Source organism: Jaminaea rosea, assembly GCF_003144245.1.
Source record: "Jaminaea rosea strain MCA 5214 unplaced genomic scaffold BDZ90scaffold_7, whole genome shotgun sequence".
Lineage (NCBI taxonomy): Eukaryota > Fungi > Basidiomycota > Exobasidiomycetes > Microstromatales > Jaminaea > Jaminaea rosea.
This window is the reverse complement of record NW_020289981.1, coordinates 489,244-515,324: the sequence shown is the minus strand read 5'-3', so window position 1 is coordinate 515,324 and position 26,081 is coordinate 489,244. Positions and strand designations below refer to the sequence as shown.

The following is a 26,081-nucleotide window of genomic DNA, read 5'->3' as shown; positions in this document are numbered from 1 at the left end:
GCCCCTCTTGCGACGAGCCGAAAGAGACCCGACTTCTCCTGTTGCACACTCCACGCTCGCTCTTGACGACGATCAGGAGGCATATCGTTCTCATGCCCATCAAGTACGTTGGGCTCGCACCCTTTCTGGAACAGAGCAATGGGCCGTCGGATGCATCTCTTTGCGCGTGCGTTCGTGCGACACACGGCCAAAGGGGTCCAACCGCGATACCGCCCAGCCTACACCCTCCTCTCGATACGCGTGCCCGCGCCTGTCATCGGCGCATGTCAGAACGAAGTAGACGCAAGAGCGGGATTGGCTGACACAGATTGCCTGCTGACGCTAGGCAGGCAGAGGTGGAGCGTAGCATGCCGGCGCCGATGCTTGTGCTCCTGCTCATGCTGTTGCTGCTGCTGCTGTTTCAGGATGGCTCAAACCCAGTTGGAGCTTGCTCGTCCTCCTCGTCATCTTGCTCCTTCACACTCTACCTTTCCCTTCGTCCCTCTCCGCATCGAGTTCACCATTCTTCACTGTCCCTCCTCGTTGTCGCCGTCCTACATAGAGTTGCACTTCCTCGTTACCCCGGCCCCCATTCTGGTGAATACATAAGCTCTCCAACTCACCGCCTTCATTGCAACCTCAGCACGACCATACCACTTCATCCTCTCAGCTGTCCTATTCGGTAACCATCACCACTTCAAGCACCCTGCAGCTTCCTCCTCGCCCACTCGACACCTCTCACTTTCCTCGCCCAACATGGCCCGCTTCTACCTCTCCACCATCCTCAGCCTTGCCTCCATTCTCCTCCTCTCCACCGCCCCATCAACCTCCAACGCTATCCTCGTCGCCTCTAACCAATTTGAGACCTCAGATGCCCACCTCACCGCTCAAGACCACCGCCGCATAGCCGCAGGTCACCAGGCCGACTCCCCCTTCGGCAGCGGCTGCGTAGGTACGAGCGACCTCTGCGGGCTCGCACACTCACGCGCAGACGAGACAGAGCGTGATACCCTTCATCGGGATCACCATCCCACCATCTACGTCTCCCAGGCGGACATCGACTGGCAGCGAGCTCTGGATGAGGCCACGCCTAGCAAGCGGCTACAGATGTACTACGAGCGCTTGGGCGGCAAGGACTACGACAAGAAGAGGGAACTCAGCCAGGATGAGCTGCAGATGTTGCTCGAGGAGACGGAGCGCGATGGCGAGCATGCCAGGGCTGATAAGCTGCATGCTAACCAGCAGGCTAGGGAGCAGATGGCCGAGTTGAGACGGTTCAGGAATCGCTTCAGGCAATTGTCTGGTCACCACCACTCGGCGAGCAGCCATCATGCCAAGGCCACCAAGGCTTCGTCATTCTCATCAAGCGCTGGACACGCCAAGCATGGCATCAAGGCGTCATCTAAGCCATCAGGGCACGGCCATGGCCATGGTCACAGCCACGCTCACGGTCACGGCAAGTCGTCTCACTCTCCTGGTCACCGCCACCATGCCAGCGCTCTCTCTGGCAAGCATGGCGCGCGCATGATGAGGAGGCGTGCCCTACTCCACGATGACGTCGAGCCCCGTGACGACGACGGTGCCGACTACGACGATGACGTTGAGGAGCAGGAAGTGTCTGAGGACGACGCCTTTCACCAGCACCTTCGCCAACGCTTCTCACGACCATGGTCCGCAGCGTGATGGACGCACTTGCCCTCAATCGCCAGTGAGGTCGTGACACCTGCTTCTCTCAACCTCCTCATCGTCCTCGCAAGCCAACTACTTCTATTCTCTACGCGCAAACGTAAAGTACCCTCTCCCCGCAATCACTGGACATGCACCGAGGAACCCACAACGCAAGCAATGGGTGAAACCCCTTCTCTTTCACTTTCAGTCACGACGCCTCTCCGTTGTCGTCATCCCTTTTTCTGCCCCTGACCCCACCCGGGAACACGCCCACACGGCAACACTTGACTCTCTCTCTCTGCCTTCACCCTCTACCTGATAGACCACGCGATACCATCACCTTTGCGACTGCTCTGCTGTCATCTCTGCTTCACCTTTCCTTTTCTTCGTCTCAACCGAGACCAAAATGAATGCTACCTCGATGCTCCATCTCTTCGCTTTGCATTGTGTTCCACCTGAATCGCCTGAAATTTTGAGCTTCTCTCGATATCGAGCGCGCAGGGAAAAGTCACCTGGCTCATCGGCTTTCGTCGCCGGGCTGCGGATTCTTCTCGTACGGCTACCCGCGGCACAGTTCGCGTATCGTGCGACACGACGATGATGACGCGCCCGGCTCACTAATAGGGCATCGGCGTCGCTGCAGGGCACTAATGTACATCTTTATTACCACGGCTACTATGGTACTGTTAGCGAGGCGAGGTATGGTTCACACCCATGTCTGCCCCACAATGATCCGCCAGTCCGCTTTGCTCTTGCTCTACGGTCAAACTCTGCTCCACGGCCCCACGGCCCTTCTCGCCTATCTGGCCCGCCTCTTAGCCTCCCACTTCCTCCTCGCGTTGCGCTTGAGGAACCAAACATGCGTCGCAATCAGCACAGGGATACTTCCCAGTCCAGCAAGCACGCCCGCGAGCACCTTGTACGTCATACTCCCATGCTCGTTCTTGGGCACCTCGATGTTCATCCCAAACGTCGCGAGCCACATGGTGCAGGCCAGAGCGGTGACCGTGACCGAGGCGAGGACGACGAGGGCCTCGTCCGTATGCAGACGGGACCGTCTATTGTTGAGGCGGACGCCTACGAGGTACTTGCTGTGCGTCTCAGAAAGGCGGTGTTCGCCGGTGTGTAGGAGGGACAAGAGGGTGACAACATGGTCGCCTACGTCACCCATGTGGACTGAAACTTCTGCTACGGCTGCCGAGGACATCGCAGGAGCGCCGCCATCACCTCCAGCGACATTGCCTCGGCCACCCTTCTCGCGCAGCTCGGCCAACCTCTTCCTCACAGCACGCACCGTGTCGTTCTTGGGCACAAGAAGGCGCAAGAGACCGTTGATGATCTTGCGATTGTCTGAGATGCGCCGCAACATTGCTGTCTGCTCCTGGGCGGAGACGCCTTGTAGATGGGCGTCCGGCTGGCCTCGTTTGAGGAGGCGCTTCCGGCGAAGCAGTCGCTTGGCGGCAGCGATCTCGTCATCTTCATCGTGGTCGTCACCATCACCGTCTGGGGCGGGCACGTCGATCCAGTGTTTGGTGAGAAGCCAGCTTGGAATGCGCTTCGCGGTCGACGAGCTGATGAGCACGCGAGGCAGGGGCGCCCTGAGCGCAAGACACTGCATCCTTCGCGTGCGCTCAAAGATGTTCGAAGGCAGTGCTCCTCTTCGCCCACCCTTGACACCCTGCGCATGTAGCGCCTGCGCCTGAGCCTGATTCATCGTAGCCAGCAATGTGCGATCGTCGCTCGTACAGGCTTCGATCTCCGTCACCTCCGCTTCCACAAAGTCCACTAGCGGGAAGAATGTATCAACGACTGAGTCGAAGAGCCCATGGAAGATCCAGTCCGATGTCAAGTCCACCCTTGCCGCCTCGTCCATCATTCGTCCGCGAACGCGCTCAATGTGCGATCCGACGTCCTCCGTATGGAACGAGATGACCCCGTGAGCGAAGACGACGAGGTAGAGGTTGCAGGCGCCTACGCTCAGTCCCTCCAAACCTTCCTTGCCACCTGCTCCTTCGACTAGCTCGACTTTGCCCTTGTCCCTGGATGTGAGGGGGCGCGCAGGCGGTGGAGCGAGAGGGGACGAACGCTTCTCATTCAGCTCCTTCATCTCATGGGACTCGGGGAAGTCGCGAGGGGTATCCGGAAGCTTGGGCGACTTGAATGACTTCAGGGAACCGCTGCCTGCTTGGGTGCGTTCAGCGCTGCTTGGTGATTCAGAGCCAGGAGGGGCGGCAGCACCTTGCCCATCCCCATCTACTCCTGTCTTCTCAGCATTCCCGCCATCGTTGCCCCCGGCGCGGCTTCTCCTCCCTCTGGCGTCCGTGGTGTACTTGAAGTACCGCTCATCAACGCAACGAATGATCGCGAAATAGTATCCCAGCTTGTGGAAGATCTCGACCTTCTCTCTTGGCTCCTGCTGCAGAATGTCCTCGACGGTGAGCGGATGGAGAGGAAAGAGCTTGCTCAGCTGGACCATGTCGCGATAGGTCGGACAAGAGATGTCCAGCCACCATGCCGGTTGAGGGCCAGATCCGGCGCGACGGGAGGGCATGTCTGGCGGGGAGGGCCCGTAAGAAGGTGAGGGGCCGAAGGCTTCTTCTTCGGCCTCGTCGTCTGCATCATTGACCCCGACGTCGCGGTCGTCCTCTTCGTCTGAGCTCGATGCGGTCAGCCTCCGCGCGCCGCTGCTGCCAGGCATATCTCGAGGAACAAAGGCCTTAGGTGTCAGCGGCACATCGGACATGTGCCAGCCGGTAGACCTCTCTCGCTCGAAGGTGACATCAACGCTGTCCCGTCTCCGACCAGAATCGTCTGCGCTTGACGGTCTCGTCGTTGATGGTGTGTGCAGGTCCAGAGCTGGAGGCGGCAGAGCCAAGTCGAAATCATCCGAGTCATCCGAATCGACGATGATCTGCATCTGCCCGAGATCGCCTCCGCCTTCTTCTTGTTGCGGGGCCTCTGCTTCGTCTGCAAAATGAGCATGCCTTGAGCGACGGTCCGAGGGCTTGATGCTCGTGCTCTTGCTTTGCTCCCCAGCATGCTTGCGACGTCGATGGCGGTGATGTTTCCGCCCGCGAGGAGCGAGGCGATCGTCGTTCGGGTCTCCGAGGCCCATGTCGCCCACCGCACCATCGCGTTGGCGCAGCTGATGACGATAGTTTCGCAGTCGCTCTGTGACCTGCACCCAGTTCCTCGTGGATACGAGCTTCTCCAACGTCTGCGCCGCCCCCTCTTCCGCGGCGGCATACGGCAGAGCCAATGGCGTGAAGAGTGTATACTCGGTCACCCCTCCCGCAGCCTCTCTGAGCTCTTTCGCCTTGTGTCGAACCTTTCGGCTTGGTCGCTGATTGGGCAACAAGCCCTTCTTAGCCATGCGTTGTCGGTGCTGCTGAGCTCTCCTCCTCTTACGACGCAACCTCGCTCTCTCTGCTCCTCCAGTCCATCCTGAGAAGCCCATGCGTGGAGTCTGAGGCGTGTTGTTGAAGGGCCTGGGAGTGCGAGGCAGGCGAGGCGACTTGGGTGATAGAGGTCGGCCATTCGAGTCGAAAGTATTGTCTGGCGAGCCTGATCGGTCTGAGCGAGCTGTGCTCGATTTTGTGCGACCCCTCGAGAAGCGGGCGAGGGAGAAGGCCCCACCATCGCTGCTGGCGATGGACGTTGCATCCGCTTGACCGATGTTGTTGGATGAGGACGAGCTCGAGCTTGAGCTGCTCGAGCTACTGCTGGATGACGAGGACGACGACGAGTCTCCAAAGAAGGCTCTAATCCGGCTCAGAGTCAAGCCACGCCCTGAAGCGCTGGACCCGCTCGAGCTTGAGCTCGAGCTGCTCGAATCGCTTGACGTAGCCGCCGAGCTTCTGCTTCCCTTGCTACTCTTGCTCGCTTTGCTACTCCTGCTCCCCTTGCTGTGTCGACTACCCGACCCTCTCCTACGCTCCCGTCTCCTCGTTGCGCGCTTGGCCGCAATGAACTCGTCCAGACCACGGAACACCTCGCCGTCTTCGAAGTCAGCGGGCAGGTCCTTCTTGCGCACCCTCTTCTGCTCCGGCGCGAACTTGAGGCGACGCCCTGCTTTATTGGGTCTGCCTTTACGGGCGTTTCGAGACGCGGCTTGCGCAAGAGCGGTGCTGGTCGTTTCGTTGGGGGCTGGCGGGACGATGGGATCGTCGAGGGGAGGAATGCCTAGTTGATGCTCGACAGACGTGCGATGGGATGCGGTGGAAGTTGTGGTCGTCTGCGTCTGCGAAGGACCATGAAGGACGACGAGCTCGTTCTCTTCTTCCCTCGTCCGGTTGGAGAGGATGCCGCGTCTTTTCTTCTTGTGATGCTTGCTATTGTTGCTGGCATGGCTATGTGTGGTGGCATTGGACGTCCTTCGCTCTTGGCGTTGAGGCACAATCCGGCTGGACGATGTTTGCGCAGAACCAAAGACTCGTCCAAAAACACCAGTGAATGCGCCGCCGCCTTGGTTGCTGCGCATCCCGTCTCGCTCTGCGAAAGGCGATGGCGCCAGCCGGACGGATGGCTGCGATTGTGATGCTGGTGGGTATCTAGTCGAGCCTTGCTCCGCAGCCCGAGCCATAGCGGCCGAAGAGGACTCTGCCTCATTGGCTCCGGGCATGACTACGAGGGAAGGAGGAGGAGGGACTCAAATGCGGAGAGGCGAGGAGGCCACCATGGATGCGTATGGTGCCAGGCGGATTCAAGTCGACGCTGAAAGGTATGGAGGACAGCGTCGCATTCACGCTGACGAGCGTCTGAGATGGACAATCCTTGCGATCATCGAAGAGACGGTAGGATGATGGCAGTGCGAGGTTGACTGGATGGCAAAAGGCAACACACGTTTTGGTTGAGCCGCCCTCGAGCTTTGACTTCACCAGCCGCACTCCCGCCGCCGCCGGCAACGCGAGGAGACGCCACGCCCAAGCACAGCCGGCCATAGCGCGTGAGGCGACAGCCAGAGCAACCAGATGAGCAACGTAAGTCGTGGTATTGAGCATCGAAAGCAGAATGCAAAAAGCATCAAGGGAGCACAGCACAGCCACTACTCATGATCATCGGAACAAACCCTTCGACTTCTTCGACGCACTGGCCGACCCATTCGAGGGGCCAGCGGCCCCTGGCCCCTTTCTCTGCCTAGTCCCCGGGTTGCTGGCCTTCCTAGGCCCGTTAACATCTCCATGCTGCCAATCCGGCAGCTTCTCCCTCAACACCTCCCTCCAAACAGGCAGCGCCTTCCTCGTATACTTCAAGCAGGGAATGGGTGGAGAGACATTCAGCGGCTTGTAGCTGAGCTCCGATGCCCCCTTCTCTGCCATCAGATGCTGGCCGAGCGGGTCCATTACGTCGAACCAGAAGGTGGCAAGCTCACGCGCCTCTGTACCACGAGACTCATTGGGCAGAGACCCGTCATCCACAGGCACGCCCTCTGCCTCCATGAGCTCGCGCATCAGGCTGTCGATATCGCGGATCTCGTCCTTCATCTGACTCGTGGGAATGTCGTCCTCCGTAAGTGTACTGGTCGTCGCTGCGTCCGGGCGGGCGAGGAGGAAGTTCTTGCGCATCTCGAGCTCGTAGGCCACCTTGCTCCACTTAGTGTACACGGCCAACTCGTCAACTTCCTCCAGGATGAGCTCCACGTCCTTCTCGCTCAGCCTGCTGTCCTGCAGTAGCTCTTCGAGATTGACCTCAACGTTCTTCTGACTGCGGTCCGCCGGGTGTACCGGGTCCACCGTACTGAGAGCCATGTAATCCAATCCGATCTGGCACCACTCCCAGAATCGGCCAGCGATCGAGGCACATTCGTGTACGAGAAGGTAGAGCGAGTTCTCGTGGCGCGCAGCCAGGGCAATCCAGGCTTGTAGGGAATCGTCCTTCTTCTTCTTGAGGTCGAGCATGTCATCGATGAAGTTCTGCAGGTCCCCGAGGCGGGCAGAGAGGTCGGCGTGCGAGGCAATCTGCTTAATCACGTCATACATGACCGTGGAGAGGAAGTCCTTGATGATCGTGGGGACGAGAGCGCCAGAGGCCATCTTGACTGCTTGCTCGCGATCACGCTTCTTGAGGCAGTCACGAAGGAAGAGCTTGAGGCGGGCGAACTTGACAGCTTCCTCCTCTTCCGTGCGGCTGCCATCCCACTTGGGGACGTGCATCTTGTCCGGGTTCTCCTTGGCATAGGAGCTGTCGGCTGGGTAGGCCAGCTCGGGGCAGCCGCGGTACGGCGAGCGAGCGAAAGAGTGCTGGAGCTCAACGACTCGATCTTGAGCTTCGCGGCGGAGAGGGGTGCCACCAGCGCTGAGTAGAATGACGGTCAGAACGTCGTCGCCCGTCTTGTCTGCCTTGGCTCGCACCGAGCGGCCCTCCGGACGACTGCCACGGGCGACGTACTCTTCGATGCGCCCCGTTAGCTCTGAGTCATTAATGGCCTTCTTGAGCGGGTTGATATACTCCTTCTGCAGTGTCGTGCCCTCGCTGCCAATGACGTAGGCGGCGATGCGCTGGATGAGCGACTTGGCACCGGCTGGACGAGCAAGGAGCAAGTTGAGGATGCCCTCGATGAGCACTTGAGCATTAGCATACTTGAGAAGCTGCTTAGCTCCCCAGTAGGGAAAAAGGGTGTGGATGCCGCGCACGACCTTGAATGTCGAGTCAGCATTGGGTGCGGTAACGAAGAGTGAATGCAAGAGGTAAGCCGCATGGTTACGAGCCCACTCCTCCGCATTGCGGTACTTGGGCGGCAAGTTGCGAATCTGCGAGATGTCGAGGAAGTTGACCGTCTCATCCAACCCGGTCTCGTTCTCGATGATCTGCTCCTTCCAGCTCTGCCAGTCGCCGCGGATTCTCGTCGTCTCCTTGCCTGCACGGCGCCAGACCTTCCCTTCTGGCCCGTCGCCGAATAGGTTGTCGATCTTCTTCCAGAGCGAAGAGTCGATACGAGCTGGTCGGTCCAGACCACGCTTGACAGTGCCTTTGCCCCACTGTTTGCCTACGCCCCAGCGCTCACTGCCCTTCTCACCGGGACCGGGCCCACGCAGCTCACCCTGACCCCTCACACCTACACCTCGAGCGAAGTAGCCACCGAGGTAGCGCGTCATCGCCAGAGTGTAGAAGCGGCGCTTGGAGTACTCTCCCCTCTCCACACTAGTCGAGAAGTTGCGAGCAGCCATCTCATCGAAGAAGACTTGGATGCGCTTCTGCCAGAACTTGAGCGGCGCCGTGTCCAATCCAGGGAAGACGCGGAGGTGAATCTGGAACAAGTGACGCAAGATCAGAGGATCCTGCAGATTCTCAAGACGACGAGCCTCATCACTGTCCTCCTCGTCGTACGGATCATCGGCCTCATTCTCCATGTCCTCGCCCGTCGTAAACTCGTTCTTGAGCTCCGTCTTGACGCGGGTGAGCTTAGGACGCTCGGGCGCGAAGGGATAACCGTACTGGGTGAGGGCACCGAGCTTCTCGAGCTCTTCCCACTCGAGCTGCATTTGCAAGCAGACAAGGGCTTTGAGCAGGTAGTGGCGCTGCACAGGCGTGAGGTTCTTGACGGCCGCCGAGCGACGCGAGGGCTTAGATGCAGCGGCCATGCCAGTCGAGCGTTGCGACTTGGACGAACGCTTCTTCTTCTCGGAGCGCTCGCGGTAGATTTCTTCGGAGTCGGCCTCGCTGTGTCCTTCTTCATCGCTGAGGACCGCCGGCTCGTCCATGTACTCTTCGTAGTCGGCATCGTCCATGGGCTCGTCCTCCTTGTGACCCTTCTTGGCCGCAGCGCTTGCACCTCCGATGGCAAAGGCGCCTCCAGCCAGAGCGGCCAAGCCGCCGCGCTTCTTCTTTTTCTCGTCGCTCTTATTGCTGCTGTAGCTCTTTTGCCTGGTAAGTTCGGCTGGCGCAGCGAGGCGCTCTTCGCGATTGGAGCTGGGCTTGCGAGCCTTGCTCCTCTGGGGTCGCTCAGGCGGCTGTGCAAGGGCAGGAGCGGCGACCGCGGCTGGCTCGGCCTTGTCCTTCTTGCGCTCCTTCTTGTCCTTCTTTGGCTCCTTGCGCTTGACCTTCTTGGGCGCCTTGGCGGCCGAGCCCACAGCGGCAACAGCCGGCATTGCGGTGCGAGCAGGTGGCTCGTCGATCATGTCCTCATCTTCATAGTCAGACATGTCATCGACGGTCCGAGCGGGATCTTCTTCGACCTCGTCGTCGTCGTGATGGCCGAAGGCGCCGGGGATGATGGGGCTTCTCTGAGCCTTGTCGGCCGATGCCTTGCTCCTTGAACCGCCTGCCAAAGCGCCGAGGCCACCGCCCAAACCGGCGCCGAGGCCAGCGCCAGCGAGTAGTCCCTTCTTGCCGATGCCGTTCTCCTTTTCCGCAGGTGCGGAGCGAGCAGTAGCTTCGTCGTAGCCGGGGACTTCCTCATCAAGCTCATCCTCGTCTGCCGCGGTGATTGGCGCACCAGCCGTACCGGCGTGCTTCTCACGCTGGAGCACTGGCGCGACTTCGTCCTCGTCGGATACGTCTGCAGGGTCAGCGGAGCCGTTCTCCTCTGGAATCAAGAACGCCTTGCGATCGGTCGCTGGCGTCACAGGGAAAGCCGAGTCGTCTGCTTCCTGGAAGTCCTCATCGTCCTCAGTATCCTCGACGATCCTCGATGGGCCACGCGCAGGCATGGCTGCCCCTTCCAACTCGCTGTCCTCCGCAGGCTCGTCTTGGTCGTACTCTGGCTCCGCCGACTTCGACTTGCCAATGATGCTGCCCAGCCCTCCGCCGAGCCCGATCGCGCTGAGGGCGGGGAGCTGGGGTGCGCCATTCTTGCGGGCCTTTGTTGATGCCTTTCTCGATGCCTTGGACGACTTGCGCTTGACAAGGGAGGGCCCGTCGTCTACGAGCTCGTGGCGCTCCAGAGCCAGCTTGGGCTGGGATTCTGGTTGAGGCTGCTGCTGCTCCGGCTCTGGCTCAGCGATGGCTGGCATGACGTATTTCGAGGTGCGCTTCTCTCGTGCCTGCTTGGCGGACATGCGGCCAAGACCCAGCGGCTTCTCTGGCCTTTGGCGCTCTACACCGTCCTCTTCATCACCAATGTGCATGTCTGTGAAGCCGGCGGTGATGACAGACTCGGTCTTGTTGCGAGCGTTCCAGCGGGTACGGCGAGAGTCGCCCTCGACTGCCGGGGTTGGCTCAACGCGGTCCTTACCTCCGCCTACGAGGCCGAACAGCATCGAGCTGCGAGCGCCTGGCTCTCCAGACCCAGCACCATTGACGGACTCGTACGTGGTGGCTTGGGGTGCAGGCTCCGGAGGTGGGGCAGCCTTCTTTTCGGCTGCTGGAGCTGACCCGCTTCGACCAAAGAGCTTCGACGTCAGGCTGCGGCCAAGGGTACCTCCGCCGCCTGCTGCTCCAGGTGCACTGTTCTCAGGCAAAGGCGGCGCAGGAGAGGGAGGGAGCATGCTGTGCCTCGAATTTCTGCTCTTGATGGACCCTGTCGCAGGTCCAGCCGCCCTGACTCGTCCAGGTGGTGCTGCATCAACGGCGGCGGGCCTTGGCTTGCGACCAGTCGTGGACTTCACAGTGCCGCGAGAGGCAGTGCTCTCTTTACGAGCCCTCGATTTGCGCGACTCGGTGGGCGAGGCGGGAGGTGGACCCCAAGTGGGAGGAGAGACTGGCTCTTCAGGTTGGAAGCGGGGCTCAAGGCCCATGGAGGCGACGATGGATCTTCGATTGGGCTTGCGGTCGTCCATGGCGACGGCGTCCAATGTGATGAGAGAGTGGGTATTGGTAGAAAGGGTAGTTGGGATATCGTCGACACTGGAGTAATGATCTAAGATGGCAATGACGGTGCGCCGATCGTAGACTCAATGTGAAAGCAGTCGGCGCGAGCGATGCGATCCACTCGAAGAGGGCAAGTGGCCCCAGCATCGCAGCGGCGCAGCTCAGCCTGGCCAAAGGCGCTTCAACTCGATCTGAATGCGGGGATAGAAAGCGAGGGTCACACTCGCTTGGTGCGTCCGTCCCTCCGTCCGTCCGTCCGCGGCTGCCGCTGCCTCTCATCTACGCAGGCTCAAGAGGCGACCGAAGGCTCTCTTGCTGCCGGCCGCTGATGCAGCGCATGAGGCGCGGGTCGATGAGAGTCAGTGGGCCAGCCAGGCCAGATACGAGACCAAGCGGCGAGACCACTTAGAGTAACACCCAGAGAGGCAGAGGCTTCACGGAGGATAGTGTAGGCGCCATGCAAGGCCCGTCGGCGTACCATGCGCTAGTCAGTGATGTGAGTCTGCGATGGCGAGCAAGAGCTATTGAGCTGGAAGGCGACGACCTCGCGGATCAACTGAAAGGCGATGCGTGGTTGGCCTTGATCGTGCGAGAGAGTGAGCACCCGGTCACCAAGGCTTTGCACTCGCAGCTCGATGTTCAAGACATTGGAAAAGTCAAAGCGTAGGACGATGTTCTCCCTCTTTTGATTTTGCGTCGCAACGAGCCAGGCCAAGCCATTGACCAGGCCTGCCCTTTGCTCGAATGGGTGAAGGGTAGGGAGCAGCGCTCAACCACGTGGCGACCTCCACCGCCTGTTGCTTTGGTCGACTCGAGTGACTCTGCCAATCGAGAGGAAGCCGAGGGAAGCGGACAGCGCAGCTTAACCTCATCCATCCTCACTACCACATACTCCAATCAGCATCAACATCATGTCAGACTGGGGTGAGCACGGCGCGTTGAACGCACAAGCAGAGAATCATAAGGCTGACCACGACTTTGCTCTCTCGCCCTTGTCTCCTGTGGCTGCCCATCTCCTCTCTCCTCGCCACTCTGCCCTCTCACCTACGCTACACCACTCTCTTCCATCTCACAGACACCGTAACCAAGATTGGCTCCAAGGTTCGCCCCTCAGGCGGCGGCGGCGGCGGTGGAGGTCCCACCGCCCTGGAGCGTGCCAAGGCAGTCGGCGCCGTTACGGAGCAAGGCCGCAAGAATGCCGCTGGCCGCAACGCCGGCCACGTTGGTACCGACCACCAGAAGTTGGCTGCCCTCGACCGCGACTCTGAGCCGGCGCCGCCCAAGGCTGTCAGCATGAGTGTGGGCAAGGCGATTCAGCAGGCAAGGCAGGCCGCGGGCATGAGCCAGAGCGATTTGGCAAAGCAGATCAATGAGTGCGTAGTGCGAGCGCCAGAGGAGAGACAGGTCGTGTGATCAGAGGCTGACCAGCTCCTTGCTCCGCCTCTATCTCGGTACGTGCAGGAAGCCGACCGTCATTGGTGACTTCGAGGCTTCGCGTGTGCCGCCCAACCCGCAGGTACTTGGCAAGCTGTGAGTATGAGACAGCGAGCGAGCGTGGCCACGTCCTATCGAGCACTCATCTGACCTGTCGCACTCCCTCTTTTCCTCGATTGCACAGTGAGCGAGCCCTCAAGGTCAAGCTGCGTGGCAAAGACGTAGGAGCGCCACTTGCTGGGCCGGGCAAGAAGAAGTAGACGGATCAGGAAGGCAACATGTAATACCGTGCTAGAAATGTAGGGGTGGTTCAAGGTCAACTCGCCGAGGCGTGGGGATACTCATTGACTCAATACGATTCGACCATTTCGCCTCTCATAACGGGACGATGTGCATGGACTGACGACGAAGCAGACGGAGAAGTGCCCATCCCCTCCAAAGCTGTTGCAATTCAGCGGTCCAGCTCTTCCTGAGACCTCGTGGCTTGCTCACTTCATGCGATGGATGACGATGAACTCCCCCCTACGCAGCATCGCAAACACCCGACTCCACTGCGAGCTAGTGCTCCTGCCGCACATCGCCAAGTCTTGCTTCACACAAGGCCACAGATGAAGAAAAGATTTTTGAATTCGCATTTTGAGTCATTAGTTGCTTTGGTACTAGCTTCTGTCCATCGCGCGTCTTTGGGGCGAGTGGCACAGGAGACGAAGGGAGGGGAGCGAGAAGAGAAGGGCAGATAAGAGAGGGAAAGAGAGAGGACCGCGTACGAGAAAACCAAACCCGTGGCTTCCAGAGAGGCGAGAGCTCATCGATCTTTACGGGAAGCTACATGAGCCGTGAAGAGAAGGAAAAGAGAAGAGGGTGGTATGGACAGGGGGAAGAGGGGTGAGGAGAAAGGCATTGTCCCTTTGCGCACTCGACGCTTTAGAGGGCGACAGCGGCACCCAGGCAGGCGGTGCCTACGAGGGTGAGGAGCATGAGAGCGGCCTGCTTGCTCGACTCTGCACCACTGCTGCCTCCGCTCCTTGACGAGGCCGATGAACCCGTTGCAGCAGGGCTGGACTTGTTGGTGCTGGTCTCGATGTAGGCCTCGTTCATGTCCTTCTTGAGGCAGGTAACAATAGGCTCGAGCGTCTGCTTGGGGTTCATGTTCTGGGCCATGTCCAGCACAACGGTCACGGCGAGTTCGACGGACTGCTGGTAGAGGTCGTGCTCAAGGACAATGTAGCCGTGGCCAAGGCTGGGGGCTTGCTGCAGGATGGACTCGAAGGTGTTGACGGACTGAGCGGCCGTGACTACACCGGACTGGATCTTCCAGTCGTTGGTGTCGAAGGAAGAGGTCGAAGAAAGCGAGGTCCAGATGATCGGGGTGAGGCCGACCATCTTGCAGATGTAGCGGACGCGGTCGTCAATGTCTCCGTAGGGAGGGCGCATGGTGTTGGGCGTGACGCCGGTAATGGTCTTGATGACCTTCATGGTCCAGAGGAGCTCAAGCAGAATGGCCTCGTTGCTCTGTGTGGTGAGCGCGGTGTGCGACCAGGTGTGGACCGAAAGCTGGTGTCCCTTCATGTACTCGTACTGGAGAATGTCAGGACGAGAGATGGCGCGCGATCCGACGATGAAGAAGGTCGACTTGAGGTCACCGTGCTTCTCCATGTAGTCGAGAAGCTTGGGAGTGTAAGGGGACGGTCCGTCGTCGTAAGAGAGACCCCAAGTGTTCTCGTCTGGGCACTGGGTCACGTCATCACTCGTAGTGTAGCCTCCGCATGTCCACCAGTGGTTGGCAGCTGCGTTCTGGAGGTTCGTCGGGTTGCCTGAGCACGAAGCTTGGTCAACGGTCAAGGGGATGTTGGGCGCTTGTGAGAGCTGGCTCGAGTACTGCTGAATCCATTCCTGGGCCTGCTGCGAGTCGGTAGGGGGTGCCTTGTCCAGCGTAGGGTAGTCGGCGGGACGCGCAGCCGTGGCAGCGGGCAGAGCAGGAGCTCCAGAGACAAAAGTGTTTGAGGCACCGGCGGTGTAGGTCGTCCCAAGGGCGTAAGTGGGGGTCGTAGTAGGGACACCGCTAGTAATCGTAGCAATCTCTGCTGAGACGCTAGGGTCGAGAGTGCCACCAGAGGAAGCAACCGACGTGCCAGCAGCCGCTGCATCAACGGCAGGTGACTTTTGAGCCCTCGAAGCGGCCGTAGCCGACGACGAATGCTTGTGGTGACGGTGTGATCGTGACGAGGATTCAGAGTCTTGCTGACGCTTCACGAGGTCGGCCGAGACGAAGGGCAGCGAAGCCACGATGGCCGCTGTGGCGATAGTAGTGAAGCGCATGCCTGGCAGAGAGGCGATGGGTGGAGGGGAGAGAAAGAGAGAGTGTGTGTGTGTGGCGGTCAGTGACTGATCATGAAGGCGAGCTGCCGCACGCAGTCACACGACGACTCGACTCACTGATCTGGCAGCAGTTGGGTCGTTAGATGAAGGAAAAGAGTCAGGTGGTGAAAGTCGTGTGCCAAGAAGCAAAGTGGTGGCGAAGGAAGCGTAGCGATGAGTCGTACGCTACTGAAGACAGTATCGAGTGGGGAATGAGGGTGGGTGGTACAAGTGCTGTCGTGAGCAAAAGAACAAGGGAAAGGTGGGATAAGGGAAGATGGAAAGTGGTGGTGGTGAAGACAAAGGGCGACCTGCTGCGCCCTCTGCTGTGTCGTTTGTCCCTCTAGTGAGGTTGAGAGGCCGAAGGGAGCGACGGCATTGCCATTCACAGCGCACTGCAATTGCCACCACTCGCCTACCGCCCTTGCTGCCGGAGAGAGGGGCGCGGAAGTCGCCGCCGTCGTCTTGCTTCGCGCGGCGGCGTGCGGCACACAAACATCAAAAGGGCCCTCATCGCGGACAGGGGTGAGGCGCCCCTCTGACGGCCAAAAGGGCACAACGGCAGACGATGGAGGCGATCGAATTGTCGAACGAGCGAGGAGAAGAAAGGAGGGAGGGGGGGGACACACAAGGCGGGGAGGCGCTGAGACTCTTGGCCCCACTGCAGCTACGACGTGTCAAGAGCAAGGGGAGGCATGCATCGACGCCAAGGCGGCGGCGGCGCAAGGCGGGGAGAAAGAGAGCGCGAGCCAGGGCCAAGGCGACAGAGAGGGCGAGGGCGAGTGCAAGTGCAACACGAAGAAAGCAAGGGCGTGGTGGGCGCAACGCAGACAAGACAATGAAGGCGAGGATGACCGCCAGGCGTACTGGTTTCGGTGGTGATGTTCAGCAAAAGCTAGCATGTGGTGAGCAGGAGTGCCGGCCATCTCTCAATGATGAGGTCGGGCAGCGCCGGCTGACTGACGAGCTCAGCCTGCCACATTCACCCGCACCATCCTACGCTCTGCGCGAAACCCTCACTCCAAGCGACGACTACGGATACGCATCGAAAAGTCACCGTGCTTCCCCCGCCCTCACTGCACGCGAATGCGCGCGCCGACGACCAGAGATAGTAGCACGACGGGAAAACTCTCGCAGCCAACTGCCTTGGTAGCGAGAGCACACTTGCAGACAAGGGTAGACTAGGACCTGGTAGCGATCGAAGCAGAGAGAGAGAAGAAAAGGGCCCAGCCCTACAATTCCATTTCGTTGACGAATATTCGGAGCATGTGAAGGACAAGAAGGATGAGGTAGTCGTTCACGGAACGACAGATGAAGAAGATGAGGGAGAAGAAAGCGAATCAAAGTCAAGGATATCTTGGAAGGTGGAAAGGGCAGAGCAATGAAGCAGAAAGATGAAGGGGGAGAAAGCGATGACCGTGACACAGCGACGCAGATGGGGGCGCAGGTTCTACGGTGACCAAAGAGTGAGGAGGAGGAGGAGGAGGAGGAGGAGGAGGAGGAGGAGGAGGACTGAATGATGCTGCGCTACCTCTCTCTTACTCGTCATCCTCGCCGTCGTCCATGACCTCGACGACACCGGGCTTGCTGAGCTCGTCATCCTCGTCCTTTGCCTCGTCGAGGGAAGCATTGCGCTTCTGGCACATCTCACCGCAGTGGTCCTCCTCACCCTCGTAGACGACACCGTCATCCTCCTCGTCGACGTCAGCATCCTTCTCCTCGGCCTCGCGGCGAGCCTGCTCCTCCTCGCGGGCTTCAATGATAGCACGGTGAGCCTTGTGGTGGCGAGCGGCGCCAGGAGTGCGGGTAGCGCGCTGAACCATGGTCTGGTCGGCGAGCTCGCCGCCCTCGAGCTCAGAGCGCTTGCGGCTGTTGGAGTAGACGTACCACTTGGACCAGGAGCGGAGAGAGCCACCGGAGTTGAAGAAGGCGTTGCGAGCAGCAGCGAAGGAGTCGGGCGGGTTGTTGACGGCGAAGCATCCGAGCCAGGCGGCGCGCTTAACGTAGCCTGTGTTGCGGAGGAAGTCGGTGGCCTGCACGTGGAAGTTCTTGATGTCGCTCTGAGAAGGGTGCGAGCTCTGCGTGACACCGTACTCGGTGAGCCAGACGACCTTGTTGTAGCGGCTGTGGATCTTGGAGACCCATTTCTTGAGGGCGGGCAGCTCCTTGTAAGAGCCGTACCAGTGGACAGCCATGAAGTCGACATCGCCTCCCTTGGCGCGGAGGGCCTTGAGGAAACGGTCCATCCACTTGACATCCCAGACGATTTGAGGTGAGGAGACCTTGACTCCCTTCTTACGGTAGGGCTGGAGCTCCTTCATGTAGACGGAGGCGGCGTATCTGCAAGCCAGGTGAGGAAAGAAGGGCTCGTATCAGTACGCTGTATCTGCGGGAATGCTCTTGGCCCCTCTACCACTCACTCGGGGCTCATGTCGGATTGACCAGCAATGTCGGGCTCGTTGAAGGCGAGGATGCGCTTCGAGTTGAACTTCTTGATCTCCTGCTTACGCTGGTTCCACTTGCTCCAGTACTTGGGGCCCCAGAAGTTGGGTACGTACTCGACGTTGCTAGGCATCTCGGGCACGGCGGCCTCCTGCCAGTGCCAGTACCACTCGACGTTGCCCTTTGCGATCGTCTTTGACCATCTGTTGTCGGTACCCCATGCGAGGCCGAGACGGAGGCGTGCGTCGACCGAGACGACAGCGAGGGTGAATGCGAGGAGAGCGAGGGTGAGGAATCGCATCGTGATGAGCCAGCAGCGCGGTGCGAGGAGATGGAGTCAAGAGAGAGAGAGAGAGAGAGAGGATGAAGGAGCGCGAATGCGAGCTCGACTGCGTGTTTGTGCGGTGTACGCGATGTGCTATGTGGAAAGAGCGTTGATGGTAGCGATACGAAGGTGGGCGTTAAAGGATCGTAGCTGAGTAGCGGAGGGAGGGCGGATGGAGGGAGATGGGGGGAATGGAGGGAAAAGGAGGTGCGGAGATGTAGAAAGGAGAAGAGGAGAGAGGGGGAGGGGCGGCGATGGTAGCGGAGAGTGTAGACAAGAGCAGCGCGAGCAGGAACAAAGGCTGTTGACGCAGGGGGCAGCCCTCAGAACGCTCTGCCTTGTCTCTGTCAAAGCCACACACATCACGCCGACACGCGCTCCTCAGCCTTGGCCGGCACGACTGGCTTGGAGGCACTTGGCCTGAGGCCGCCTTGCTATTTTGAAACAAACAGCCGACCCACACCGACTCGACTCGACGAAGCATCCCGCATCAGACTTGGCCCGCTTCCCCTGTTCTCCCGCGCCCGCCTACTTCTTTTCTGCACAGATGTTCTCTTTCGCCTCGCCCCGGCCCCGTTGTTCGAGAGAAGAGAGCGCCAAGAGGCGCCCGCGCACCACCAGCGACCACGTCAGGGGGCGGGCAGACATCATCGCGAGGACGATGGCAACGACGCCAACGGCTGACGGCGACAAAGGGGCACGGTCGAGGCCAGCCAATAAGTTCCCGATCTTCGAGCCAACGATCTCGACGAGGCCTGGAGCCCCTCTCTGACAAGGTTGCCTTGTTGGTTTGGTACGAGCGTGAGCTTGTCAAAGGAAGCTCGGACAGGTCTGTCGACGCTGCGTTGTTTCTGCGCGACAGAGATCACGATGCGAATCCCACAGCCCACGCAGCGCAGCGGCCATACGCCGGCCGACGACGGCAAGGCCACTCACCACCGTCTTCTATGAAGTGAATGCCTGCCTTTGCTCAAAGCGAGGCGTGAAGAGTGCGGCCCAGCTAGCTCATCGTCATCGTCGTGTGGGTCACGCATCATTGTTGTTCGTCTCGTCTACTGCCAATACCATCTCCCCCTCCGTCATCGTCATCGGGCGTGCCAAGGCGCCAATGACCCCTGGCATGGCATCTGCGTGGCGCAGTAAAGCGGAGTCGTAGGTCGAAGTCGTCGCTCGCGTGGCGTGGAGAAGAGAAGGACGAGTCACCGATGGCTACGCTCGAGCCAGGGCAATTAATCCTTCTCAAACTGATCGCCGTGCGAATCTTCCGAATCTTCCAAGCAAAGTCAAGCATTTCAGACAGCCATCTCGCCAGCCTGGCATACAAAGATGGCGTCTGCTGCAATGACGGCAACACTGCCGGTCGAAGTCTCGCGTACGGCTGCGCAGACGCTCCAAGAGAGTCCATCACCGCAACAGCATGAGGGTACTGGCAAAGCAGCAGCAGACGCGGTCGGTGACGACAGCATTGCCCTCTCCTCGCTGGGGTCTAGTCGCCCTGACTCCCGCGTCGACCTCTTGCCGCCGTCTATCACTCCCACCAGCTCATCGGAACACCTCGTCTCCGATCTCGAGCCCATCGATTCAGGTCCTGGGGCCTACAAGTTCCTAGCCGCTGCCGCTCTCTTCGAGTTTGTCATCTGGGGCCAGTCTTACGCGTATGGAGCGTACGAGGCGTACCACAGTCACAATCCAAAGTCGCCTCTGTACGGTAAAGCTAGCCAGCCTGCTCTGTCCGCTATTGGAACGCTGGTCATTGCTGGTCAGCACTTTGTCCCGCTGCTGAGCAGGGGCTTCTTCAGGAGTTACCCGCATTGGATCAAGAGGACCGCCTTTGCATCTATAGCGCTGAGCAGCGCTTGTCTGCTCATCGCTAGTTTCCTCGATAGCTATGTTCCTGCGCTCCTCGTCTTTCAAGGGTGAGCTCTGATGTGACCGTGCGCTCATCGTCTCCTTGGCGGGCGGCTCACCACCGTCAACACCTGCCCCGCCCCCGCTCTTAGCATCCTCTACGGCACCCTTTCCGGAGTAACCTTTACTCCCGTCATCCTCTGGCTTCCACAATGGTTCGACAAGCGCATGGGCTTCGCCAGCGGCATCATCTACTCGGGCTCTGGGGCAGGTGGCACTCTCTTCCCTATCGCGATCAATCACGCGCTCGAATCCGTAGGCTTCGCATGGACGCTCCGCCTCTCCGCTGCCTGGGGCTTGATTTTGGCAGGCGGAGCCGCCTTTTTTCTCAAGCCTAGACTACCGATCACGAGACCAAATACGAGGCCGAGAAGCATGATCAGAGCTTTGGCGCCGGAGGGGCTGGGAAGCTTGTTGCATCCTTTCGCTGTCACGCAGGTTGTGCTTGTGGTCTGCCAGGCGAGTGCTTGGTGTACTATCAGCCTCTATTTGGCTACATGGACCAGCTCGCTAGGCTTCTCGGCGACCACGTCCACCGGTGTACTCTCCGGCTTCAATGCGGCGGCGACGATAGGTTACCTGGTCACGGGACGGCTCATCGATAGCATGCCATACCTCGTCCTCATGTCGGGGTCGACGCTCATCTGCGGACTGTCGGCGTACCTGCTGTTGGGCTTCTCACACTCGCTGCCGCTCATCATCATCTTCAGCCTCATCTTCGGTGCAGCCGGTGGAGGCTTCACAACGTGAGTATGGTCGAACAGGCTCTGATCCTTCCATCTGCTATTCACACCCTCCTCTCCCCCCTCCATAGCTTCTTCACGCCGGTCTCGCGCTCCATCGCCTCCCTGTTCAGTCAGGAGGTGTCGCCACTCTACCTGGCTGTCATCTTCATTCGAGGAATTGCCGCCGTAGCTGGTCCGCTGATAGGATCTGCCCTCTACGACCCAACCGTCAGCGACTATTCCTTGTACGGCACCAAAGGCTTCCAAGGCCTCGTCCTCTTCGTTGGCTCAGGCATGGCCCTCGCTTCCGTCACGGGTGTCATCGTCATTGCGCAGCAGAAGCGTCTCGTCAAGAGCGGGCCTGCAAAATCAGGTGGTGGCGGTGCGCGCGAGCAAGTCTCTGCCGCTGCCTCTACGACATCAGGGGCTGGTGGCTCTGCGAGGCGAAGATCGGGCGAGGCTGAAAATGCTTGATCACCTCGCTACAAGATCGCAAGGGCTCATCTGCGTAAGAGCGACGTTGATCCATTCCGGCATGCAAGTCGCCCAACTCAATCTTCGATCCTGATGATCCTCCTTGTAGCCCGCACATGCCGGCCTCTCAGGATGTGGACAGCCAATGCGCCCCCGCCTGCTATCAGTAGTGCTGCGCTCTTGGCTTGCCTCCTCGTCCTACTCTGAAGTTTCGGCCCTATTGACGGGCATAAGGTGCTGCACGGTATTCGTGCACGATCAGATTGGTCAGAACGGCAAGTAGCAGATAGGTGGGTGAACAGATTGATTTCAGACGCTCTGAGCGTCTAGGAGACGAGAGAAGCGAGAACAACAAAGAGAGATGATACAGATCGAGCACTGCAGTGTTGAGCGAGCGACATCATGTGTGCGTGTGCTTGCGCTTGTCTGGGAGCGTGTACGAGCGGTGCATCCCATGGAGGTTGAAGAGGGGGCCCGCCGTCTTCATCGTCGAGGCCCTCATCTCCTACCCTGCCCTGGTAATGCCTTCCTTCGCCTTACCCTCTACGCGATTCTCTTGTTGATCTCCAACAACACGCCTAACTCCCGCTTGTATTCATGCACAACCTCGAAAGTCAGTGCAAAGCGCTCCAGCAGTCGATGAATCGCCACGACATGTCCACGAAGGCCTTGAAGCTCCTCTTTTGCTGCTCTCTCCCTGGCTGCTTTGTCTGCATCGCCGCCGTCGCCGGCGGAATTTCCTTCTACTGGGCGATGGGCTGACTTCCAAGCCTGGCTAGCCTGAGTGATCAAGCACTGCATCAACAGGCAGTACCCGCCCAGCACGTACGTGCATGCCGCCCAAGGTGGAAGGGTGGGAGACTCGGAGAAGGGAGTACCCATGATATCATGCGTCGCCCCTGGCGCGACGCTTGAACTGCCGGTGCTTGGCGCCGAGGAGGTGGCATCAGGCGCAAGCATCGCTGCAACACACTCGAGCATGGAGTTGGCCGCCCAGCGACACTTGCGGGCTGAGGCTTCGGGCTCGAAGGGGCCGTGCTTGTAGCGATCCTTGTCCTTGCCGATCACTTCAGGCTGAGCAGGAGGAGTCGAGCCGGGAGGAGCATTGTAGCTGATGCTGCTCGGTCCAGAGGGTAGAGACATGCTCCCACTTCCACCGCCAAAGGGAGAGAGTGGATGCGCTTGCTGCTGGGAAGAAGAGGCGGAGGTGCGCCGAGCTGTCCCTTCGTCACTGGGTGCAGGTCCACCGCCGATGCTGGAAGAGATGGATCCCTTTTTCCGTTGGTTTTGCTGCGCCTGCTGCTGTTGCTGCTGAGCTTGGAATTGCTGAAAGGCAGCCATAGCCGTGTTGGTCGCGCTGCCGTCGTAGTACCCGCCAGGATGCGGCCCGGTAGTCGGCGTGCCAGCGGCAGAGGGGGGAGTAGGCGCTGTGTGAGGCTGAGCGCCCCAGCCGATGAAGGTTGCATCGAGCGCAGCGACGGATGGGTCGACCGAGGCGCTGCCGTGGTGATGGTGGTGGTGCGGACCAGCGCTCATGCTGCCTGAGCCCGAGCCAGCAGGTGGAAGGCTCGTCGACCCGCTGCGATGCCAGAGCCGGTCGGGCGGGACGTACAGGTCAGAGGGGCTGCCTGGAGGTTCGTCGTCCATGTCACCGCTACCATCCCCATTGCCAGCATCTGGAGGCATGACGGAGCACGCGCCCACGCCTGCCACCTTACCGGCGTGGTGACCATCACCTGGCGCCTGCAAGCCAATCCCCGCCGACTCAGCCCCTTCTTCCCCGCCGACCACAGGTCCACATCTTCCTCTGGCCCCACCTGCCCTCATGAGCCCACACTGGCTCGACATGAAGATGTTGGCATTCGCGTAGGCCTGTCCACGGTGGATGATGATCGTGCTGCCTGCGGTCATGAGTTTCCCCGCCGTGCGAAGGGCAAAGCCGAGTGGATTGTTGCGGGCGCCTTCCATGCCGCCACTGGGGGTTGATGGCGATTCCGGCGTGAACGACTGGCGCCAGGCAGGATCGTAGGTACAAAAGGCTGTCATGTCGCGGTCCAGCTTGGAGAAGTCGGCGAAGATGCGCATCTTCTCTCGGCGACGGTCCTCTTCTGTCAACAGGGAGGCTCGTTGCGGGTCGTCGTTGGCCTTTGCGAGGGCCTGCTGCGGGTCCCGCTCGGCGGTGAGAAGGCGATCAAACTCCCACAATGTCGTATAGCCTCTTGCGACATGCTGAGCTCCGCGAATGAATACGCCCCAAGCGCCTACATCGCTCTCGAGCGCCGGTCTCAGTTGTAATGCTGCGACAGCATCTAGTGAGTACTGGATGGGCGCATACCCACCTGTTGCCGCAGTGCAGGCCGCAGCGGCAAAACTAGTCCAGAAGACTCGCTTCGCCCACTCTTGCTTCTGCTCCCAGCTGAAATGCGACGTCGTCAGCAAGTCTTTAGGCGGGACTCCCTCTTGCAGCTCAATTCTGATACCCTGAAGGGAGTTCCAGGCCTCAAGCGCATGATCGTGGCTGGCCTTGTGACTCCCTTTACCGCCCACACCGTAGAAGTAGTGAGACAGCAAAGTGTGCGCAGCAGCAGCTTCGATGCGGAGGAGTTCCGGATCTGACGGGCCCTGGCAGAGGGCACGGCCCGTCTCGTCTGGGTCGCAGCCTGTGGAGAGGGCCTGAGGGTCCAGACCGAAGGAAGCTGCTGCTGCTGCTGCTTGCTGTTGGGAGAAGCGCCGAAGGAGGAAGTCGCTGGTGCGAGCGTGGTGCGCGGCAATTTCTGCTCGGGTCGTCAAACCCGGCCTGGCTCCCTCGTCTGGCGAGCGTTGATACCCTCCTCGCAGGGTACGGTGAGCCTCCTCCTCTGGCAGGCGGAGAGCCACAAGGGCGCTAATAGCGGCGTAGAGGGCGCAAGGTCCCTTTCCTGAGAACCAGAATGCTAGCGAGGACAGATTCTCCGGAGCGACGAGGACGGGAGCTGAAGGGTAGACCTTGTCAAAGAAAGCAGTCAGGAGGAATCGCGCCTGCTGTTCGCTGTCGGCTGCGTCAAGGAGGTGAGGCTCGAGGTCAGGGTCGAAGGTGAGGCCTTGGCAGAACATCTCGATGTCGTCACCGCCTCCATCGGCCCCATTGCCGGTGCCGGTGCCCGTACCGCCGCCAATGCTGCTATCGTGGGTGCCGCCTCCGCCATTGGCGCTGACGTCACGCTCATCGTGCGCGTGGTTGTCGATGGCAGCCGTGCCTGCTTTGGGGAGTGTCTCGAGCTTGCTGTAGAAGTGGCTGATGTCGCTGAGGTCGGCCGTCAAGCCCAAGGCGGCAGCGTCTTCTTGCAGCTTCTGCCACATCTCTAGATTGGCGGATGAGAGAGCGTTGGACGGTGTTGCTCGCAGCTGCGCCTGAGCTTGCACTTCGGGCGGAACAGACGGCATGGTTGGCGGTGGTGCAACGGCAAATTGGTTGGATGAAGTAGCGGTAGGGAAGAAGTAGCTGCCCGGCGTGTGCGAAGTAGGAGGGGCAAGAGGTGTTCGTGCTGGAGGCGGCAGGGACTGCTGCAGCATCGAGTGGTGCTGCTGTTGCTGCTGGTGGTGGTGGTGGTGATGATGATGATGCTGCTGCTGCTGCTGTGTGGACGTCATGTCGGGCATGCCGTTATAGGCGAATGGCTGGGTGCGCATCCTCATCTTGGACGAGGAGGCCATATCCAGCTCATTGGCTGAATGGTCCGGCGAGGTAAAGCTGTACGACGTAGCGCTGTTGGATGACGACGAGACGCCCGGGTATGCTCGGGCTCCATTCATGTTGATTTCGTCGAGACTCGCAGATACTTCTGACCTGGATGCGCTGCTACTGTTCGACCTGGTGACATGGCCATTGCCGTAGTTGTCGTATGCTGACGGAGTGGCAATGGAGGACGATTGATGCCACTGACGTCCGCTTCCACTCATGCTGCGAGTTGGTGATGCCTCGGGACTGACGCTCATCCTCTGACCTCCAAACGCTTGCTCCTGCTCAAGCTGCTTCTGCCTGTCTTTCTCAGCCTTGATGCGCTTAGCCTCTTCTCCAGTATGTCCCTTGAAGCGTGGGCCTCCCCTCTTTGAGGCTACGTACTGGCATTGCCCCGAGTCTTCTGTCACACCACGAGCATTGCAGGGCCCGCATACAGGCTGTTGACCATCGCATCTGCGCTTGGCTGATCGGCATGAGAGGCAGGCTGCTCTGACAACTGTCTTGTTGGAGCTCGATGCGTTTGCGGCGCCGGCGCTTGCTCTAGAGTTTCCTGGAGAGGACAGCTGATCGGCTTGAATTGGAGGCGAGTAAGAGAAGGAGGATGACCGCTGCTGATGATGGTGATGCGAGTGCGGAGGAGGGGCTGAAGCGCCGGCGCCAGGCGGCCCGTAGGCGTAACTTGACGCTGGACCAGCCTGAGAGTGGTAAGCTGAATGAGGTGGGTAGTTATATGGGTGATGACCTTGAGAAGGTACGGAAGCCATCATGTGCTGAGCGCCGTGGTGCACGTTGGGATGTGGAGGATGATGGTGGCCAGCAGGGCCTGGCTGTCCGCCACTACCACTGCCATGTCCAACGTGATGGTACATGGGCGAAGAGAAGGACGGCTGCTGCTGGTGGTGCTGGTGATGATGCATCCCTGCGAGATTTCAGCACTCGATAGCAGGTGCTAATGATCAAGAGCGAAGAAGGAGATGTCCCTCGCAGCTCGATCAGAAGTGCCGGCGAGCAAATATCCAGACAAGGCCGGTCTCCGAGCAATGAAAGCGGCAATCGAGCGGATGGCGGTTCGAGGGCGGCGATGGAGGCGGCAGCGGCGGCTACGGCGACTGCGATGTCGTCGTCGATGATGACGATGCGGTGCTGCGTGTAATGATGACGGCCCGCCTATGCTCACGCGTGGTCGCCAGATGTGCGGATCTCTCGTCAGGTGAGAAGATCGGATGGCACCGCCACGGGTCGATCCGGTCCAGTTGCCGTAGATTGGATCACCACGAATGATGACGATGAAGGGTGGTTA

At 59.9% G+C, this 26,081-nt stretch overlaps 7 protein-coding genes across 7 annotated transcripts; 2 read left to right on the top strand and 5 right to left on the bottom strand.

The window, feature by feature from the left end:
- Window positions 1-735: 735 nt before the first annotated feature.
- BDZ90DRAFT_227229 (hypothetical protein) lies at window positions 736-1,662 on the top strand (the record flags this gene model as incomplete). Its single annotated transcript, XM_025504745.1, has 1 exon — window positions 736-1,662. One exon carries the CDS (start codon window positions 736-738, stop codon window positions 1,660-1,662), a length of 927 nt encoding a protein of 308 aa, XP_025362086.1.
- Window positions 1,663-2,284: 622 nt separating this feature from the next.
- Window positions 2,285-6,472, bottom strand: BDZ90DRAFT_232453 (hypothetical protein). The gene has a single exon (XM_025506258.1). It carries the CDS (start codon window positions 6,266-6,268, stop codon window positions 2,447-2,449), a length of 3,822 nt encoding a protein of 1,273 aa, XP_025362085.1. The 5' UTR covers window positions 6,269-6,472; the 3' UTR covers window positions 2,285-2,446.
- Window positions 6,473-6,618: 146 nt separating this feature from the next.
- BDZ90DRAFT_232452 (hypothetical protein) lies at window positions 6,619-11,489 on the bottom strand. The gene has a single exon (XM_025506257.1). It carries the CDS (start codon window positions 11,361-11,363, stop codon window positions 6,702-6,704), a length of 4,662 nt encoding a protein of 1,553 aa, XP_025362084.1. The 5' UTR covers window positions 11,364-11,489; the 3' UTR covers window positions 6,619-6,701.
- Window positions 11,490-12,504: 1,015 nt separating this feature from the next.
- BDZ90DRAFT_246306 (glycoside hydrolase/deacetylase) lies at window positions 12,505-17,009 on the bottom strand (the record flags this gene model as incomplete). The annotated part of the gene is made up of 4 exons (XM_025507548.1): window positions 12,505-12,595; window positions 13,829-15,027; window positions 15,265-15,268; window positions 16,729-17,009. 4 exons carry the CDS (start codon window positions 17,007-17,009, stop codon window positions 12,505-12,507), a joined length of 1,575 nt encoding a protein of 524 aa, XP_025362083.1.
- A 51-nt stretch (window positions 17,010-17,060) lies between these two features.
- On the bottom strand, window positions 17,061-17,935 carry BDZ90DRAFT_211833 (glycoside hydrolase; the record flags this gene model as incomplete). The annotated part of the gene is made up of 2 exons (XM_025504123.1): window positions 17,061-17,526; window positions 17,607-17,935. Coding segments are annotated over 2 exons (795 nt in total), but the record flags the coding sequence as incomplete, so codon positions are not given.
- Window positions 17,936-19,294: 1,359 nt separating this feature from the next.
- On the top strand, window positions 19,295-21,060 carry BDZ90DRAFT_220517 (MFS general substrate transporter; the record flags this gene model as incomplete). The annotated part of the gene is made up of 3 exons (XM_025504438.1): window positions 19,295-19,869; window positions 19,954-20,607; window positions 20,676-21,060. 3 exons carry the CDS (start codon window positions 19,295-19,297, stop codon window positions 21,058-21,060), a joined length of 1,614 nt encoding a protein of 537 aa, XP_025362081.1.
- A 271-nt stretch (window positions 21,061-21,331) lies between these two features.
- On the bottom strand, window positions 21,332-25,842 carry BDZ90DRAFT_180075 (hypothetical protein). Its single transcript, XM_025503762.1, has 2 exons — window positions 22,689-25,842; window positions 21,332-22,601 (listed from the first exon to the last, which is right to left on the bottom strand). The coding sequence occupies exons 1-2, from the start codon at window positions 25,696-25,698 to the stop codon at window positions 21,604-21,606; spliced, it is 4,008 nt and encodes a 1,335-aa protein (XP_025362080.1). The 5' UTR covers window positions 25,699-25,842; the 3' UTR covers window positions 21,332-21,603.
- Between the last annotated feature and the right edge of the window lie 239 nt (window positions 25,843-26,081).

Excerpts from the sequence above, each read along its gene's own strand:
- BDZ90DRAFT_232452 (XM_025506257.1), bottom strand. The coding sequence starts at position 11,363 with ATGGACGACCGCAAGCCCAATCGAAGATCCATCGTCGCCTCCATGGGC.
- BDZ90DRAFT_180075 (XM_025503762.1), bottom strand. The coding sequence starts at position 25,698 with ATGCATCATCACCAGCACCACCAGCAGCAGCCGTCCTTCTCTTCGCCC. Across the intron at positions 22,602-22,688 it reads CATGGACGACGAACCTCCAG|GCAGCATGAGCGCTGGTCCG; the intron begins GCAGCCCCTCTG and ends GCTCGGGCTCAG.
- BDZ90DRAFT_232453 (XM_025506258.1), bottom strand. The coding sequence starts at position 6,268 with ATGCCCGGAGCCAATGAGGCAGAGTCCTCTTCGGCCGCTATGGCTCGG.